The 20459-nt window shown below is 39.4% G+C and overlaps 1 protein-coding gene across 3 annotated transcripts in view; it reads left to right on the top strand.

The window, feature by feature from the left end:
* Nucleotides 1-20459, top strand: part of LOC133617228 (high affinity choline transporter 1-like) — a 59437-nt gene that overhangs the window by 14815 nt on the left and 24163 nt on the right. Inside the window, exons 1-4 of one of the 3 annotated variants that reach the window (XM_061977089.2) lie at nucleotides 2548-3141; nucleotides 3627-3827; nucleotides 3922-4035; nucleotides 12288-12443. In XM_061977089.2, coding sequence (XP_061833073.1) covers nucleotides 3644-3827; nucleotides 3922-4035; nucleotides 12288-12443 — 454 coding nt within the window. In that variant the 5' untranslated portion in view covers nucleotides 2548-3141; nucleotides 3627-3643. Of the gene's footprint in view, nucleotides 1-2547; nucleotides 3142-3626; nucleotides 3828-3921; nucleotides 4036-12287; nucleotides 12444-16530; nucleotides 18197-20267; nucleotides 20315-20459 lie in introns of those variants that run through there. The other 2 variants (XM_061977087.2, XM_061977090.1) reach the window with 2 other exon arrangements.

Raw genomic sequence — 20459 nt, forward strand, 5'->3', positions numbered from 1 at the left:
GATTAAAATTTAGACTTCCTTTGGAATAATAATATTCACAGATTATATAAACCATATTTACCCAAATCGTCGGGAGGAATAGCACTACCAAACTTTAGGTTTTACTGCTGGGCTAACAACATTAGAATTCTTAAATATTGGCTGCAATATGAAGCATTTGATCCCCCTCCGTTATGGCTGGTTATGGAAGCTAACTCAACTAAACCAGTATATTTTAGGACTCTGGTTTACTCTCTCATCCACTCTCCTATCTCCTATTTCCATTCTTTACAAAAAATCCAATCGTAAAAACCTCATTCAGAAATTGGGTTCAGTTTAAGCACCATTTGGCTTACAGACTATTTATAGTCACCATCACTGCTAAACATGTTTTTCCCCACTCTCTTGTTGATAGTGCCTTTTTAAGATGGTCAAGTCTGGGGATCAACAACATTAAAGATTTATAAAATGTTACTTAGTTCCAGTAACGTTGTGATAAATGTTACTACTTAATCAAAACTTTTTTTTTTTTAGATATCTACAGATCCGCAATTTTGTTCTCAACAATTTTCCCAGGTTTCAAAACTTACCGACTGACAAAGTTTTAGATGCTTTTTTTGACACTACTTCTGACTTTAAAAGGATCAATTACACGTATTTACAATCACATTTTTCATTTTTCAATTCAATTAAGTCACTTTTGGGGTGAGGGGTGACTTGGGAGTGACCCTATGTGAGGAGAGCTGGACAGAAATATTAAGTAGAGTTCATAGATTTTCAATTTGTGCTAGACACAGCCTTATGCAATGCAAGCTAATACATCATATCTATTATACCAAGGTCCGGCTGGTTAAGATGTATGACAAATTGTCTCTATTATGTGATCTGTGTCAACAGTCTACAGCTAACCAAGTGCATATGTTTTGGCTTTGCCCATCCCTATGCAGTCGTTGGACAGAAATGTTTAAAACTTTGTCTTTGATAATTGGTCAAAGCGGACTACTTGGGGTATCCCCTCTGTCATCATCGCTTAGCAAATCCAAAAAGAACGTTAACTGAGAAAGTATATGAAATTAGAGGCAAGCTTTTGACAAAACATTTTGTTGAAAAACCGAATCGTATGAAAATTGATACGTATGAAAATCGAGCAGGGGTGGGATGGAATAGGTTTTGCTTCTTCCTACTCCTTTTTGGACATGTTGTAATGAGAAATGGAAATGTGTAATATGTGATTTAACATACATACATTTTCGCAATAAACAGAAACAGTATCACTGTATATCATTCTAACCTGAGCACAGCCTCTTGCTGGCAGTGACGTGCAGTCAGGGGAGGCAGGTGAGGCGGGGCCTCACGTGCCATCATGGAAATTTAAAAAGAAAAAAAAATAAATTAAATTGTTATATGTATCCAGTGATTATACTATGAAGTTATTTTCCATTTAACTTCACCAGTTTTAGATTATTTTTCTTCAAAATCACTGAATTTTCACATTTGCCGTTCAAATACTGAGAAGAGACTTGCGGTGAGTCAGCAACCAGTTGAGACACGTCACTGAATTGAGCCTCACCATGGATTGCGCAATGACTCGGCTAACTGCTAGCCTGCTGTGCAGTGAGACCGTATTGCTATATGAATTATATTATACATTTCCATAGTCTCGTTAGCTGAGGTATATAATGTACAGTGTATTTTGTCAACAACTGTATGTGTGTAATGTATTTCTTGTGCTGAGCAATCATAAAACGGCTGCAAAAGACGCACTGGGTGAGGCTCGCAGTAATCCCGCCTCCTGGTGGTAGAGGGTGGTAGTGATCCCAGAGATCATTCTTGCGACTACTCGGCTGCAGAAGAAGTGACAAGCAGCAACAGTTAGCAGCGATCGTTTATTTTTTCCTCTCGCCTGGATGTTTAACATGGAGGATTACATATCTAAAATAAAACAGTTTTCTAAACTGGACTTTCAATCGAAGCAGGAGGTAATACTTAAAGGAAAATCTCCATCGAGACAGAGAGACTTTTAAAACTGAATAAAGATAAGGAAGACTTCTATAAACAAGTTATCAATGCTTTTGTTCAAAAGGACATGGACTTCATTTATAAGTAAAGGTAATACCATAATAAAGTTTTTTTTATTAAATGTGCTTTTTTGTGTGCTACAGTTTGTATGTGTAAAGTTAAAGTTAAGTTAAAGTACCAATGATTGTCACACACAGTAGGTGTGGTGAAATTTGTCCTCTGCATTTGACCCATCCCCTTGCTCACCCCCTGGGAGGTGAGGGGAGCAGTGGGCAGCAGCGGCGCCGCGCCCGGGAATAATTTTTGGTGATTTAACCCCCAATTCCAACCCTTGATGCTGAGTGCCAAGCAGGGAAGAATGCTGGTATGAGCTTTTAAACATAACCCGTTAACTGCTGCCAATCAAATGGTGAATAATATACTCTTTAGGGTTCATATGTTTGTAAATCTGACTGTGATGAAGTCAGTGCCTCACCAGTCATGAACCTCACCGCACGTCACTGCTTGCTGGACTACAGAGATGCACATTACACATTTAGAAATCTTCAATGTTTCTTATAATAAGAGTTGTACTGTACAGTGCACACACATACACACTTGTAGAGCAAAAACACATGAGCTATGCATGTGAGTGAGTTTTTCAGGCATTTGTTGACTTTGGCAACAGACCCATCTTCTCATCCATTCCTTCCATGCTTTCTCTTAAACGCACACACAGTACATACTCAGTTTGGCTTGCATTTTTCAGACATTTCCCTAGACAAACATTTCCTTTTCCCTTTACGCATTCTCAAGTGAATGTCCATACATTCTTCTGACAGCTTTAATTCCAGCTTTCATGTGCATTGTTTTTCCTCCATAAAATGCTTTCCAAGAAACTGTGATAATTTAGATAAACACTCAAGTTGTTTGGGGCTGCATTAACACAGTTGCGTAAATGTAAAAGTATTTCAATGTGCAGGAAAATAAAATCAAAGTTTAAAAGACCAGTCAGTACACTGTGAACAAGCACTCATCTTTACGCACTAATATGTCTGAGTTGTGTTCACTTCCCAATTTTGTTTGGGGTCAAATCGCGGGCCACCCAACCACTGAAGAGGGGGGACAACTGTCCACCATCTTCTAAGTACGGCCACGTACATGGTGAGACCCCCTTTTGCCTCTCAGTCTTTTCCCTCGTCCACTCGTCACGTACACATTTGGCCTTCTTGGTTTTTTTTCTTTTTTACCCCTTATTTTCAACTTCTCCTCACCCCATACTACAGTCTGCCATGAAAGTAAAGCCAGGTCATAAAGTTACTGCTGCTACTCCATTTTCCCATGCACCGTTGCCTCTTGTCTTTCCACTTTCTAGGAAAACCTATAGAATTTCTCCTCAACCACACATCTCCAACTCAATGTTCCGTTGTTTTTACCCACAGGCTTCTTCCATATCATGAATATTTTAAAGCATGGTCTTAGAATCTGCGCAAACTAAATCCCATAGTTTCTCCTTTCCCTATCAATGTTTTTTTTTTTTTTTTACCAAGACTGGATATACTGTATCCTATAACATGTTCTGTTATTTAGTTGTTGCCTTCTGCTGTGTGGTCCTGTTTTGTGTATTCATATACATTTTCTGTTAACAGAAACACAATAAATAACAATGACAATGAACATACCGGGTCTGGTGGTGATGGTGGCGTTCTACCTCCTAATCCTGGGAACGGGCATCTGGGCATCAATGCGCTCCAGGAAAGAAGAGAAAAAGTGGACAGGAGATGGAATAGAGATCACGCTTCTGGCTGGACGTAACATCAACTTGCTCGTGGGCATATTTACTCTTACAGGTAAAAAGCTTTCTTTTGACATTAAGCCATCAGACGAAATCAAGTAATAATTGACTTGTATTAAGAAAAAAACTTGTTTGTCATGTTTTTGCAGCCACATGGGTAGGAGGAGGGTTTATCCTCGGCATTGCTGAAGCAACATACAACCCGACATTAGGAGCAGTGTGGGCTCTCATGCCAGTGCCATATGTCCTTACATTCTTCTTAGGTAAGTTCTACTTCAAAACCTAAAGGTATGAACTGAAATTTAACATTCCGATCAGTGTGAGATGATAAATGAAAGACAGCATAGTTGTACTCAAGAGGGATGGGTGTAGGTTGACAACATGCAGCAGGAAATGCCAGTAAAATTAGATACTGACAGGAAGGTGTCCAGTTGTACATTATGTAATATATATATATATATATATATATATATATATATATATATATATATATATATATATATGTAACTAGATCTGGAGGATAGGCGTTTCACGTTAAGTTGGTCAATATCCTTTATTTCACAAGAAGATGCAATAGGATACCTACAATTCAGTACAAATCATGTTTAATGGCAAGAGTCACAACCATAACTCTTACAGGGAACCTATGATGATTCAACGCCAGTGTTGGGTTAGTTACTGAAAAGCAGTAACTAGTTACAGTTACTAGTTACTTCATTTCAAAAGTAACTCAGTTACTAACTCAGCTACTTACACCAAAAAGTAATGCGTTACTGTGAAAAGTAACTATTTAGTTACTTCTTTTTTCTTTTCTTTTTTAAAGCTCCAATTAATGCCCTTTTAGCCTTCATTTCAGTACTGTTATTGCACTGGAGAATAATACAATCTGTTGATCAACTTGACATGCATTTGCATCACTCAACTCTGCTAAGCCATGTGGTCTACATACAACACACAAAGACAAATATATGTTACAAAGGCCAATTTGTATCTGGCCAGAACAAATTGACAAAACTATTTTAAATAGCTGCAACATAACATACATAAGTAACAAACAGCATAATAACAGCATAGCTGTAAAGCAAGAAAGGCACACACTACATACACAAAGTCTAACCAGGCATTTTCTTCCTCAAGTAATTCTGATACAAAATCATGTCTGAAGCCCAGAACACTCTACACATTTCCCCAGTTTTAGTTTAGAGATAAGGAAAGATTGGCCTGGCCCACTAGGATCCCTCTTTATGTTTGTGAACTTTATAGTCTATACATTTAGAGTGATGTGATAATCAAACACTCAAGAAGTCTAGAATGAAAGAGTATATAAGAGAATTGACAGCAACGTTCCCTCTCAGGAGCGCACATGTGCAATTGCGCACTGCTCAAGCGTCCTCTGCGCACGGCAAATCTATGCCATGCACAAAATCAAATAAAAAAATAAGCGCATAACAATTTTTGACACGACACGGACACGACAGAGAAAACCGTTTTCGTCATCATTGTTCAAATATTGTAACGTCTGTCGAGACGCTTTGAGGACATGAATTCCATCCATCACTTTACTGAGCAAAACTCTTTACTGTCGGCCATAAACACATCACCAAAACATTAGTAAAAAAAATGATATCTAGCAAAACTGGTCATTTTCTGCAGTACAAACCAGACCAAAAGCAACTTTGTTATATCAACAGCAGCCGCTCGCTCTCTCACGTGCGCCAACACTTGCACATATGGCAACTTAGCCAGTGATGCGTTTACAGCCACACAAAAAGTCGGACAACTCCAACACCACACATAAAGTGTCATTCCAGGTCGTTACACTATGATTTACCAATCAAATGTGTGCTTATTCTAGTGTCATTTATTAGGAATCTTAATTTATAAATATTAATCATTAAATGCTGTTAGTATATTAAATAAATACTAATAAAAATATATTTTTTACAAACAGGAAGTTGCAGGAATGTACACATGATCCCCTGCTTACATCTCATTGTGCAACATGTGAATGTTTTAATGGGAACTAAATGCAATGTCTGAAAGGGGTACAAATTATTTCCAAAGCAGGACCTCCACCCAGACAAACAATACAAGTACACAGTTCATGAAAAACAATATTTGTTGTTATTGTCATTATAAGTGGGCCTAAACACTTATATTAGAAATGGAAATGACTGCTGTCATTTGATTATAATAATAAGAGAATGTTGTCTGTCTATCTGTGTTGGCCCTGTGATGAGGTGGGGACTTGTCCAGGGTGTACCCTGCCTTCCGCCCGAATGCAGCTGAGATAGGCTCCAGCGACCCCGAAAGGGACAAGCGGTAGAAAATGGATGGATGGATGGAGATGTAAGTTGTTATTTAGTGAGGTTTGGGACAGGTGTGCTGCTGGTGTAGCCACAGTGTGCACGTCTAAAGTTGCTCACATGGACTCCACTCAATGCTCAGGGACTTTTTGCATTTGCTCACACATGAACAATTAGAGGGAACATTGATTGACAGAGTGTGTACCTTCAGCGGTGAATGGTGGTGGTGGTGGAGGTGAAATGGCATCAGAGTCTCTGTCTCTCTTTACTAGCTTCGTCGAAGCATGTTGCTATGTAGCTTGTTTCAGCAGATTTGAATTGCTGTTTTGGGCAGTAGATGGCATCTTTGATCCAAAGCACAATTTACATTTAACTAAAATGTTATTTTCTTTGTGCTCGACAAAAGAAAAGTAGTGAAAATATCTCCATGTTAGCAAACTCGACTTCTGGCTCCGCCATGATCAGACACGCCCCCCCCCCCCTCGCTCCCCACACTCACACTCAGACACACCCACACAGAGCGCATGTCTCTCTCTCTTCTCCGGCTTGTGACACAAGAAGAATCAGAACGATGACAGAGCAGCGCTCCAATAAAACACACTTTATACTACATAAAAAGTAACGTAAAATAACACAGTAACGCATCATGTAGTAACGGTAACTGAGTTACTAAATATAAAAAAATAACGCGTTAGATTACTAGTTACCGCCGAAACTAACGGCGTTACAGTAACGCGTTACTTTGTAACGCGTTAGTCCCAACACTGTTCAACGCACATACTTGTGGTCTGGATAATATGTATTGCTTGTCAGGCTTGTCCCTGACAGTTTGGTTTGGTTTTAGTTTTTCCTCTGTGTTTGTCTTCATTTCCTGTCAGCGCTTTTATTTTGGTTGTTTCCTGCTTGTGTCCCTGAGCGCTGTTTCCCCTCAGCTGCGGCTGATTGGCTCCTGGCCATACCTGGTGTCAACCAGCCAGCTGCTATTTAAACCTGCCTTGCCATCCAGTCTGTGCTGGAGTATTGTCGATGTGATTGTCATTACTACCTGTCGTTACTACTTGTCTTTGTCGCTGTCGTCGTAGCGGTAAGCTGTACCTGATAGCTATTTGTAGTTTGCTGTCTCCTAGCTTCTTGTTTTCCTGTTAGCTATAACCAGTTAGCCATTAGCTGTTTCCAGTTTTTCTGTTTGCTGGTTCCTATTTTCAGTTTGGCCATTCCTAGTGCCTGGTTTGTGTTTTACATTTATTTTGGACATTAAATTATGTTTTCCTGTACCAAGCCTGCCTTCTCTGTATCTTGGGGTTTGTCACCAACACCATGTGACAGAATACTTCAGCCTAACACGGACCCCGCAGAGATTTCGATAGTGGAGAGGCTTGACAGGATTCTTGTGATGATGGCTAAATTGAAGAATAGTTCGGCCTCATTTCAAGCCCTCTCCCACCCATCCCTTTCGTCTGTGGGCCTATCTGGGGACGTCTGGGATCCGTTCCTTGAGGGGGGGGGCTATGAGTAGCTGTGCAGCTGGGGAGGCACAGCTACTTCCCACCCCAGTGGGTCTGCAACAGACGCCACCATGCACTCCGGTGGACCAGCAGACGCCACCATGCACTCCGGTGGGCCAGCAGACGCCACCATGCACTCCGGTGGGCCAGCAGACGGCACCATGCACTCCCGTTGGCCAGCAGACGCCGCCACCATGCACTCTTGTGGGCCAGCAGACGCCGCCACCATCCTCTCCGGTGGGCCAGCAGAGGCCGCCACCATCCTCTCCAGTGGGCCAGCAGAGGGCGCCACCATCCTCTCCGGTGGGCCAGCAGAGAGCGCCACCATCCTCTTTGCTGGGTCCTCCCACGCAGGTGAACGAGCCGCCTCGCCAATTGCGGTGGCGTTCAACTCGCACCGTCGCCACCTGACTCTTCCCCGCTGGTTGAGGGAACACTTGGCTTGGTGGCCCACCGCCTTGTCCTACTTCCACCTGCTTGTGTCCCTGAGCGCTGTTTCCCCTCAGCTGCGGCTAATTGGCACCTGGCCACACCTGGTGTCAATCAGCCAACTGCTATTTAAACCTGCCTTTCTTCCAGTCTGTGCTGGAGTATTGTTGATGTGATTGTCATTACTACCTGTCGTTACTACTTGTCCTTGTTGCTGTCGTCGTAGCGGTAAGCTGTTCCTGATAGCTATTTGTAGTTTGCTGTCTCCTAGCTTCTTGTTTTCCTGTTAGCTATATCCAGTTAGCCGTTAGCTGTTTCCAGTTTTTCTGTTTGGTGGTTCCTCTTTTCAGTTTGGCTATTCCTAGTTCCTGGTTTGTGTTTTACATTTGTTTTGGACATTAAATTATGTTTTCCTGTACCAAGCCTGCCTTCTCTGCATCTTGGGGTTCGTCACCAACACCTTGTGACAATGCTTTGGTGTATACATTTAAACCCTCTTTTTGAGTTAGACTGCAATTGAAACAGGGGATGCCCCCCTTTTCCAAAAGTATCAGAATGTATTCTTGGAAAATGCACACTGTTTATCACACTAGCACACTATATATCTTGAATGTGACCATGTTCTCTATTAGTACAGTATATAGCAGACCTGGGCAAATTAAGGCCCAGGGATGCGGCCCGTTCAGTTTTTCAATCTGGCCCGCCGGACAGTCCCAAATAATTTTTTTTAGATCTTTAAGATCGAAACTGCAGCTGCCATTATGATGTGCAGTGATGTTTTCAAATGACTGTCAGTCTGGAACTATACAAAGTATTTCAATGGTTGGAATCTGCACTTTTGCATGATATACTAGTTACTATGGTAATCTAAGTCACAGCAGCTCAGACGAGGCACCAAGCAGTGTGGGGGGAGAGCGTTTCCACAGAGTGTTACCAGAGCGGCCAGCCTGAAATGCGGGTGTCAGGGACAGACGCGGAAGGAGATTTTTACAACCAAGTTCTAAAGCTTAGTGATATATCAGATGTATCAGATCGTAGCTGGGTTTGTTTTTTACCTTTGGCGTTCATATTTCGCTGTGTGTTGCATTTTTGGTGAGTTTCGGTTTATTGTAAAATATGTCGATCGAGAGGGGGTGTGACGTTCATATGTTGTCAATATTCAATGTTTTATCGTTCATAGTTAATATTGTAAATCCCAAATTCTTTATTTTTATTTTTTATTTTTTTTAAGAATGTATTAATCAATCAAACAAAACAATACACCATAATAATGCAATCCAATTCCAAAACCAAACCCGACCCAGCAAAATTCAGAATAGTAATAAACACAGCAATTGAGAGGACACACAAACATGACACAGAACAATCTAAAAGTATCGAAACAAAAATGACAACAACAGTATCAATATTAGTAACAATTTCAACATAGCAGTGATTAAAAATCCCTCATTGACATTATCATTACATACATTAATAAAAAATAAAAAAAATAAATTAAAAAATGAACAAAAGTGTGTCACAGTGGCTTACACTTGCATCGCATCTCATAAACTTGACAACACATTGTGTCCAATATTTTCCACAAAGATATAATAAGTCATATTTTTGGTTCATTTAATAGTTAAAACAAATTTAAATAATGGTTCCCATATTCCAATATATGACTCATTATTATCTAAACTAAATGCCGTTTTTTCTACTGATATTATCTCCATAGCTTGTGTATACCAGTCAGAATGTGTTGGACTATCAACAGCTATCCATTTTTTAAATATTACCCTTTTTGTTATTATGCATATTGAAATAAATGCATTTTTACTCTTTCATGTACATTCTAGGTGTCTCACCTTGTAAAATGTTGTGGACAAATGATCCCAGAAGTATTTATTTCAGAGAAATGAAACAACAGTTTCAGTGGTGTGGGCTCAGCAGAGGGGAAGGAGGCTTGTCGACACAACATGTCTGAGAATAACTACAAATGTATATCCGTCAATCTGTGACATCACAAATAGCCCACTGTTAAAAAGAAGACACAAAAACACAGCTTTTAGGTGCATACAAAACTGCGTGCAAGCTCACACCCCAATGAACCTTATGATTTAACGCTTCGGCATTGTTTAACCTGAGTATTGTTTGAAATGAGAGTCCAACATTGTAACATTTATAATTGAGTCAAGAGGAAGATTCTCTTCCATACCTTAAAGGCTGTCTATAATCTCTACCCGCCATATCTGTCTGACAAGCTCAACATCAATATTCCTACCTCCTCCATCGATTTGACCGTCCCATCAACCCGCCTGTGTACCATGGGTTTAAAAGCCTTCAGGCTCTCTGCGCCTCACCTCTGGAACTCCCTCCCTTCAGGAACATTGACTCTATTGTCATTTTTTAAAACTCACCTCAAAACCCACTTGTTTGGGCAGGCCTACGCCTGTTAATGCAAATCTCTGTTTTTAATTTAACTTTAACTTTGCTTCAATCTTTATTATTGCTGCTTTCACACAATGTACGGCGAAAGGTGCCTTACAAAATAAATGTATTATTATTATTATTATTATTATTATTATTATTATTATTATTATTATTATCATTATTATTATTAAAATCATCACAGGTCCCCTTTAAGAAATGTACACTGGATACATTTCCAAAATTCTAGTGTTGTTGACCACCAATGTTGCCAACTGTCCTTTTAAAAACAGAATTACCCTGTCTTTAGAAACAAACATAGGAATGCAGTATTGAGCTAAAAAGGGACACATTATTGTGTTACTATAAGAAGAAAAAAAGGTCTGTAAAATTTTAATAAATTCTATTGACAACAGCTTGCCAAAGGCTAATCCAATTCATCCCAGCTTGTTTGATAGCTCACCTATAAATTTCACTGTTGTTTAAATTTTTTGAGATGTTTTTTAATCTATTTGCTTTAGCTGTTACTCTGCCTTGGCAGTTAGCGAGCAGTTGCTAGCTAGCTAAATAAAATGTATCCACTTAGCTTCTGGTCCTCAAACTTCCTGTATTCATTTTTCCAGAGGTTGGCAAAACGTATTAGAATATCAATATCCCTGTAAACCTATAAAAGTTTCTCTCACGTTAAAAATAGGACCACACGGAATCAGTTCAGGATGGTAATTTGAGGCAACAGGTGCAAAGTGATGACTTGAACCCAAGAGACCTGAAATTAATGAGCTTATACACTCAGTCATGAACATTTGCAACTGGTTGTTGCCACAAAGGCCACCATACTATGAGAGTTAAGAACAGTGTTGGGTTGGTTACTGAAAACCAGTAACCAGTTACAGTTACGAGTTACTTTATTTCAAAAGTAACTCAGTTACTAACTCAGATACTTACACCAAAAAGTAATGCGTTACTGTGAAAAGTAACTATTTAGTTACTTTTTTTTTTCTTTTCTTTTTTTAAGGCTCCCATTAATGCCCTTTTAGCCTTCATTTCAGTACTGTTATTGCACTGGAGAATAATACAATCTGTTGATCAATTTGACATGCATTTGCATCACTGAACTCAGAAAGCAATGTGGTCTACATACAACACACAAAGACAAAGATATGCTTCAAAGGGCCAATTTATTTCAGGCCAGAACAAATTGACAAAACTATTTTAAATAGCTGCAACATAATGACACTTTAACTTTAACTTTAAGTAGATGGGATCTTTGATCCAAGGCACAACTTACATTTAACTAAAATGTTATTTTCTTTGTGCTTGACAAAAGAAAAGTATTGTCATAGGCCCTGGAGGAACGACTCCCCTGCGCTCCTCAACTACGGTCTGGTAGCCCCCCCCCCACCCCCCTCCCCACACAAAGCACGCCTTTTCCTTTCCTTGTGACACAGAAGGACGACACCGCAGTGCTCCAATAAAACACACTCAGATCTTCTGTTTCTAGAAGATACTACATAAAAAATAGCGTAAAATAACGCATCATGTAGTAACGGTAACTGAGTTACTGAATATAAAAAATAACGCGTTAGATTACTAGTTACCGCCGAGAATAACTTTGTAACACGTTAGTCCCAACACTGGTTAAGAATAAAGGAAATGTCAAAGTTCCCAATCAAGAAATATAGCATTGAATTCTCTGTCCTTGGTCTTTGTCGCTGTGTTTAGCTCATAGTGTTTAATCATCTAGCAGTCAGTTAGCATTCTCCTGACCAACACCTTACCGGTCTTCTGTTTGTGCTTTCCATTGATAGCTGCATAAGTATGCTTACTTTTTTCTGAAGCCTAACACCAACACTTTCCCTTTCTCAGGTGGCTTTTTTTTTGCAAAGCCCATGAGAGAGAACAAATATGTGACAATGATGGATCCTTTCCAGCAGAAGTACGGAAACGTACTGGCCACTGCTCTAATCTTTCCGGCACTAGTCGCTGATGTGTTGTGGGTGGCACGCACACTCGTGAGCCTGGGTGAGTTTCTTTGCACGAAATAATTGTTTGCTATGTTCTATCATGCGTGCATGCGTCATGCAGACATAAACATATCAAGGCATGCAATGTATAAAACACTTAAGTAAAACAGATGGCCATTGATGATTGGTGCCAGACACAAGACGCAGAACCAAGAAGGAATAGAAATACTATAAACACCGGCACAAACTACAGCCTTTTATGGTTCAACCTTATAATACAAGGCCATAAAATCCTCAAGTATATTATCCACATATAAAATGTTTAATCTGCCATTGATTCCATGGCAAAAGTAAACTTGCATGTTGGAGTTTGTTTATTTCTGCATATGTTGAAGCCATGCATCAGGGCTAAAATAATATAATGTTAACTTTTTAAGTCCAACGGCACTGGGTCTCTCACCAGTCAGACACTCAAACTAAATCAAGCTCTCAGCTCTTCTAATGAGAATGTCGATTGACACTTTAAGTGTTAAATTAAATTAGATTTAAAGATATGAACAAGTAACAACTCATCAAAAGGTTGGGTTCACCTGGAGATGTTTGTAAAATCAACAGTTGTTTTGTGATAAAACTCCTATTTACTAGTTCATCTTGACAAGCAAATTTTGGGGGATGATTTTCGCAAGTGAAAAATATAACCGGACCAATCGCTGTCCTTTACAAGCATGCAGGCTGCAGGTGTGTTTTTTCCTGTTATGTCAGGCTCTGATGGTAAAGAATTATTTAACAAGAAAAATGAATGCAGACAGTGATCTGGGTCACCTACGAAATTAAATAACATTGACATTTGCTGTATGTTTAATTAACAACTGCCCATATATTTTTGAGAATTAAATAAACTGCGTGAGCCCTCTTGTCAGTCAGCCACTGTCTTTTTCACTGTGGGTAGAGGTGGGACCGCTAGCATACACACACACAGAAGTATGGTCTTGTAACTTAAACATGAGGTAACATAGTCAAAATGATGGATATCACTCCCAACAGATAGACAGACAAATCCCGGCGATCACATCAACTCCTGGCGGAGGTAGCATAGAAAACTATTCCTTACTTTTATTCCTGTGGTAGTCTTGCTCTCTGACGGGTGGCGTTGCAAAGGAGGAAAAGACACTTCTCGTAGCTTTGCGTATCAAAAGTAAGCTTGTAAAAATTATTAAACAGCATTAAACTGCAAAAGTAGTTTAAACACTACGGCTGAATAAAAACACTGCAAGATAATTGCACTAATCAGCGTTCTTCAGCACACAGATGCCCCAGAAAAGTTCCTGCACCTTGAAAGTTCCTATCATTCTTCTTTCTCACTTTGCCAAGTATGTTGTAATAGAAATGCCTGGTGGAACTTTATTTACACACATAGGGTATTTCATTATCTAGGGTATTTTGGAAAGTTCTTGTTAAAGTTCCTGGGGTGGAAAAAGACCTATTGGGGGATCCTTTAAACAAAATGTGTCTTTTAGTAATTGTAACTTTTAAGGGGCATTTTGAACACTATTTTTTTTAAAGAATATTTGGAGTATATTATTACGTGAATTGCATTTAAGGGAATTTTTACCTTGTAAATCAATTTGTAAATGTGATTTTTGTATATTGGCTACAACATCATTCCTACTGTATCATTTTGTATGTAATGCGTTTGAATAATATGTTTCTGTGTGTGGGTGTCAATGGTGGATGTCGGTGTGAATGTGCATCATTTTGTGTGTGTGTTTTAACGCTGTCTTCTTTTCCAGTGGTAGCAGCCTGTTGATTGTGAAAGGTGGTCAAATATTCAAATCAGGTTGTTCACATGATGAGAGTTTAGTTTTTTGTTCTTTGGCTGGTTCAATGATACGTGCCTTACATAACAAATTATATGTAATATGTTTATATGTAAATTACCGTATTTTCCGGACCATAGGGTGCACCGGATTATAAAGCGCACCGACGATGAGCGGGTCTATTCAGGTCTATTTTCATACAAAAGGCATACCGGATTATAGGGCGCATTAAAGGGGTCAAATATATATATTTTTTTCTAAATTGAAAACACTTCTTTGTAATCATTACATGTTATGTAATCACCATTACATGTTATGTAATGGTGGTTCTTTGGTCAAAATGTTGCATAGATTATGTTTTACAGATAATTTTAAGCCGCTTTCTGACAGTAGCTTCAGGATGCATCGTTTTGTGGGCGGTCTTATTTACATGGCTCACTTTCGGCAACGTCTTTTCTCCGTCATCTTTGTTAGCGTGCAAGGACGGGAGTGGAAGAAGTGTCAAAAGATGGAGCTAACTGTTTTAATGACATTCAGACTTTAGTTAAATCAATAACGGAGCAGCATCTCCTTATCCGTGGCTCACTAGTGCAATAACAATGCCGGAAATGTGTCCTGTGAAAAACCGTCCGACCGGAACTCTCTAACTAAAGATCCTTGGGTGAATAATGTAAACTCACTATGCCGGTATGTTTTAGTGCTTTCATGGCGAGTTTACTGACAGATATAAGTAAGAACTTTACAATACTTTATATTAGAAATGGCAACAGCAGAGGATGAAAGTCCAATAACAAAAAGATAGAGAAAAAGAAGAAGCTTATCGACTACGGTGTCGGCACAAACTACAAAGGCGGACCCGGGAAAATTTTCAGGACTTATGCAGATCCCAAATACAGATCAGCAGGTACCAGAAGGTAAGAAAAGTTGCTTTTGCATAATATTGCGAAACTAAATGCCAGATAATGTGTCTTACCTTATACACACACCATTATAATACTTGCATGTTCAAGCACAGTATAATCCATAGTTTACCAAAGTCGTACTAAAACATTTTGATAGATTTTTGAGCGCCGTGTGTTGTTTACTTGAGTCATATTGCAGTCTACATGTATCTTTTATGTGTGACTGCCATCATATTGCAGTCTACATATATCTCTTATGTGTGACTGCCATCATATTGGTCACACTTATCATTTCACCATGTAACAAATAAAATAGCTTCGAGGTCGGTAAGCACAACCAAAATTTAAATTAAAGGATTTTAAGTGCGCCTTATAGTCCGAAAAATACGATATGTGTAGGAGCATACATTTGCATTTACATTTGCTGTAAAACGTGCAAACACACCACAAAAAGAATGGCTAGGAGACAGGAATGTTCATGAGACATTTTAGTCCAAACCTATCAAACCAATTTAGCCTTGGGTGGGTGGTTGACTCACTGCTCAGTAAAGCCTCCTGTCGTCTGTAGAATAGCTATGCATCCCTACTGTATGTCTAGCATGACACAAACACAAACACACTCACAGACACACACCGACCAACATTTGATGCACTAGACTGAGAGTATGCTGAGCTTATAGCCCACACGTGTGCTGTCGATCACGAGCCTCTTCATCTGCTCTATACACTAACTTTATTGGTGTTTGTGTATGGATTCAGCATGTAAATTTAAGACCGACTTTGTGCACTGTCAGGACCCTGTAGTATCAACAGGAATTTCTGCAGGAAAGGAAAGCAGGGCTGGGAACATACAGTATGTTGAAAATGGTGTATGTTTGTGTGTGTCTTTGTGCATGCATGTGTGCGTGTGTTTCTTCACACACTTAGCCATGTATGTGGGTAGGCAGAGGATCTAAAAACAACACGAGGGTATTTAGGCAGCTCTATCTGGTCCACTCAAGTCCTTTCCCTGGAGCCAAAGGGGCCACGGAATCTCATTCCAACATTTTTTTTTCAAACCCTAAATTTAGAACAGTGGTAAAGGGCACAGCTCAGCACACAAGAGATAAGAAATCTGGTTCTAAAACTGGAACGCAAACCCACCAGGAATTATTTACGATGCAGTTAATGTTATGTCATGGCCAACCATACATTAGGTAAGCAAAGTGACCTGTTACATAATGTCTCAGTCTGGCATCAACTTCATAACTATACATTTTTAAATATATATATATATATATATATATATATATATATATATATATATATATATATATATATATATATATATATACTATACATACATTGTATACTATATGTATATTGTATACTATATGTATATTATTTGAAATTTTACAACATATTTAATAAGGTGTTAAGTGCTTATTCTTTTATTTTTCATTAAAGAGACTTTGAAATAAAGGTCTTACTATAAAACAAGAACTCTTGCAGCTAATGGGATGTTGAAATGAGAGTTTAATCATGCAACATCTTTTACGATCACCTTGTCATTTTCCAGTCAAAACATACAGTAATTGCTCTTACAATTAATTACACTTTGCAACATTGCCAACTTGGCCCTGAATGTTTATGTCCTTGTGTCACATGGGTTAATCCTGCAAGAAAGAATTTAAAAAAGTTAATTATTGTTCAATTTTGTCAAATTTACTGATGTAAAGCAATGAGTTTACTGGAGCGTAGATTACACTAAATACTTTTATTTTGAGGATTCATAATCAGATTTGTCAGAATTTGCCAAACTACCAACCAATCAATCAGACAAATACTTAAAAAGATATCAAATGTTTTATAAAACTGCAGCAATTATTCTTGAACGTTGCTATTTACCGGTAGCAATAACCAAAACATGCACCAACAGACATTAAAATATTAAAACATCTCTCTCCACCACCAATACTTGATTGCATGCTAACAAACATAAACCTAAATGTATACAAGTGTGGATTAAAGCAAGAAATGTAGAATAAAAGTAACATTTTCCTCGCTGTGGTTGGTGTGTGACCAAAAGTGACTAACAGTCAGTTAACACAAGTTTTTGTTTTTATGTGTACAGTATGTGTTGGAAATACACTTCTTTGTCATGAATAGCGAATTTAATATTAGGAAATGTGTGAATGATTTTCACTTTTTTCCACATCATTCACTACATTGTTGGATGGATGGCTTGCAAAATACAGTGGATTTGGACATTTGTCTAATTGAATGGTAAAAATAAAAAATAGAAAAGAATAATGTGGCGACTCAGAAGCACACTGTAAAATCGCAAATCTCCGCCAGGCCATATCTTCCGATAATAAAGAATCTTTAAAAAAAAAATCCTGAATCTATTTTATAATTTGGATCATCCCCAAAATCTAATCAGCTGTGCCTCATCTCATTTCTGACTTTTCCTTCCCAAGTTTAGCAAAAATCCGCCCATAACTTGTTTAGCTATGCTGCTAACTAACAGACAGACAGACAGACAAACAAAACCCAGAATATGTATGGCTAAATAAAATTGCTGAGTTTGTGTGTGTTAGTTTTGTTCGCCTGTCGCTCCCAAAACGGTTGCTCGAGAGTTCACTCTTTGCAGCTACATATGTTCTACTGTATAGCGGAATGTAGAAATTATTCAGATCACCCTCAAAATATACTCACTTGATCCTTATCCATTTCGGACATTTTTATATAAGGTTCATTAAATTTTCTAGGGATGTGAAATTTAAGACAACTCAGCATTAGATTTTGATACTTCGCGTAGAGTTTTTTTATTTAAATAATTTCTCGCTGTATATTATTTGGGATAAAATTAATAATAAATCTCAGCATTTCCAGTAAGGTCTATTCAGGTGTACTGGAGAGGAGGCTGCGCCGGAGAGTCGAACCTCGGATTAAGGAGGAGCAGTGTGGTTTCGTCCTGGTCCTGGAACTGTGGACCAGCTCTGTACTCTTAGCAGGATCCTCGAGGGTGCAAGGGAGTTTGCCCAACCAGTTTACATGTGCTTTGTGGACCTGGAGAAGGCATTCGACCGTGTCCCTTGGGAGGTCCTGTGGTGAGTGTTCAGAGAGTATGGGGTATCGGTCCGCTCCCTGTATGATCAGTGTCAGAGCTTGGTCAATGTCTGTAGCAATTCAGACCCATTCCCGGTTGGGGTTTAACTCCACCAGGGCTGCCCTTTGTCACCTGTTCTGTTCATAATTTTTATGGACACAATTTCTAGGTTCAGTCAGGGTATTGAGGGGATCCAGTTTGGTGTATGCAGGATTAGGTCTCTACTTTTTGCAGATAATGTGGTCCTGATGGCTTCATCTAACCAGATCTGTAGCTCTCGCTGGATCGCTTTGCAGCCAAATGTGAAACGATTGGGATGGGTATCAGCACCTTCAAGTCCGAGTCCGAGTTTGTGGTTCTCGCCCGGAAAAGGGTGGAGTGCCACCTCCGGGTTGGGGAGGAGATCTTGCTCCACATGAAGTTCAAGTACCTCGGAGTCTTGTTCATGAATGAGGGAAGAGTAGATCGAGAGATCGACAGTGCGACGCCCGCAGTAATGTGGACCCTTTATCAATCCGTTGTGGTGAAGAAAGAGCTGAGCCAGAAGGCAAAGCTCTGAATTTACCGGTCGATCTACGTTCCCATCCTCACCTATGGTCATGAGCTTTGGGTTATGACTGAAAGGATAAGTACAAGGATACAAGCGGCCAAAGTTAGTTTTCTCCTTCGAGTGGCGGGGCTCTCCCTTAGAGATAGGGAGGAGCTCAGCGTAAAGCAGCTGCTCCTCCACATTTTGAGGAGCCAGGTGAAGTGGTTCAGGCATCTGGTCAGGATGCCCCCTGAGGTGTTTAGGGCGCGTCCAACCAGCAAGAGGCCTACGAGGAAGACCCAGGACACATTGAAGGGACTAGGTCTCCCAGCTGGCCTGTGAATGCCTCTGGATCCCCCAAGAGGAGCTGGACAAAGTGGCTGGGGAAAGGGAAGTTTGGGCTTCTCTGCTTAGGCTGCAGCCCCCAAGACACGACCTCGGAGGTGCATGGATAATTTATAATAAATTGTCATTTTAAAAATTGATTCTTGAAAATAATTAATCAATTCACAATTTGTAATGAACAAGAATTGCGATTGGATGTAAATCCATTGTTTTCTGGCACTAATAAAATGTGCCCATAACTTTTGAGTTATGCTGCTAACTAACTAAAAAACAGACAGAAAAACAAACCCCAGCAAATACATATACTACCTCCTGGCGGAGGTAAACAAAAACAAGTTGCATTAAAATAAAGGCAATAGGTGGGGATTTACTTAAGATATCACCACCTCCACTTGATAACATAACGGGTGAGCACTAATAAGCAAAGCAAGCTTTTGGTTCCAGAAAAAATAAATAGTATAACACCCCTTGAAGCCTAGACAGTGGAAAACAAAAGATCTGAAAGCCCTCTCCAAACCAGCTCTGAAACTGTGACAGTTTAAAAGTAGTATGTGTGATACTATATAGTATCACACATGAACAATGAACATCGGGTGTGTTCAAACTTTTTTCAGCGAGGGTCGCATACAGAAAAATTGAAAGGTCAAGATTATTTATTCTCTTTAAAATGACAATTGGGCTGTTTTAGTTTTGTGAATACAAAACCATTAAAGCAATCTGAAGTGAGGAACATTAATTTACAAAGGTTCAAACCAATGTGACTTGAGGACGACAGTGGCATTTTGGAGATTTGTCATCCAAGGTTTTATTTACCATATGCTTATGTGACTCACCACAAAGTGGAGTGCACAGGGTCTTGTGCTTACACCATCATGTTGAGCTCACCGAGCACATTCTGGTATTTTAGTGCCAAGTGTGAACAGACCGTTGATGACTGCAGTCAAAGTTATGTAAAGGTTAGTAGGTTACTGTAGGTGTGTACCGACTAATAAACTAATATCACGAATGCATTCAATGGGAGAGGGGTAAGAAGAGCAAAACTTAGCATTTAACACAAAGGGTACACGTGGGCTAGGGAAAAGTGTGTATGAGGTTAGTTAGGGGGAGGGTACGGTTGGTCATAGGGGTGGTAAGTGGCGATAGATGGTGCAGATCTGACACTTCTCTGTTTAAGGGCATTGTTGTGGTGTGGCTACAGGCTGCGGCTGGGGGGACCCTGGCTATGTGGGAGAAGAGACTGTAAAGGTAGTGACGTTTTGCTTGCCTTGTTTGAGTAACAAGATGTCTTTTTTAATTCATGTTTACTTTTACTCATTTGAACTTCTTACACAGTTTTTTATTACTTAAAACACACTTTATGTTTTTTTCTTTTCTTTTTTTGAATTGTTTT

The sequence above is a fragment of the Nerophis lumbriciformis genome, linkage group LG16 (genome assembly GCF_033978685.3).
Source record: "Nerophis lumbriciformis linkage group LG16, RoL_Nlum_v2.1, whole genome shotgun sequence".
NCBI classification, from domain to species: Eukaryota; Metazoa; Chordata; class Actinopteri; order Syngnathiformes; family Syngnathidae; genus Nerophis; species Nerophis lumbriciformis.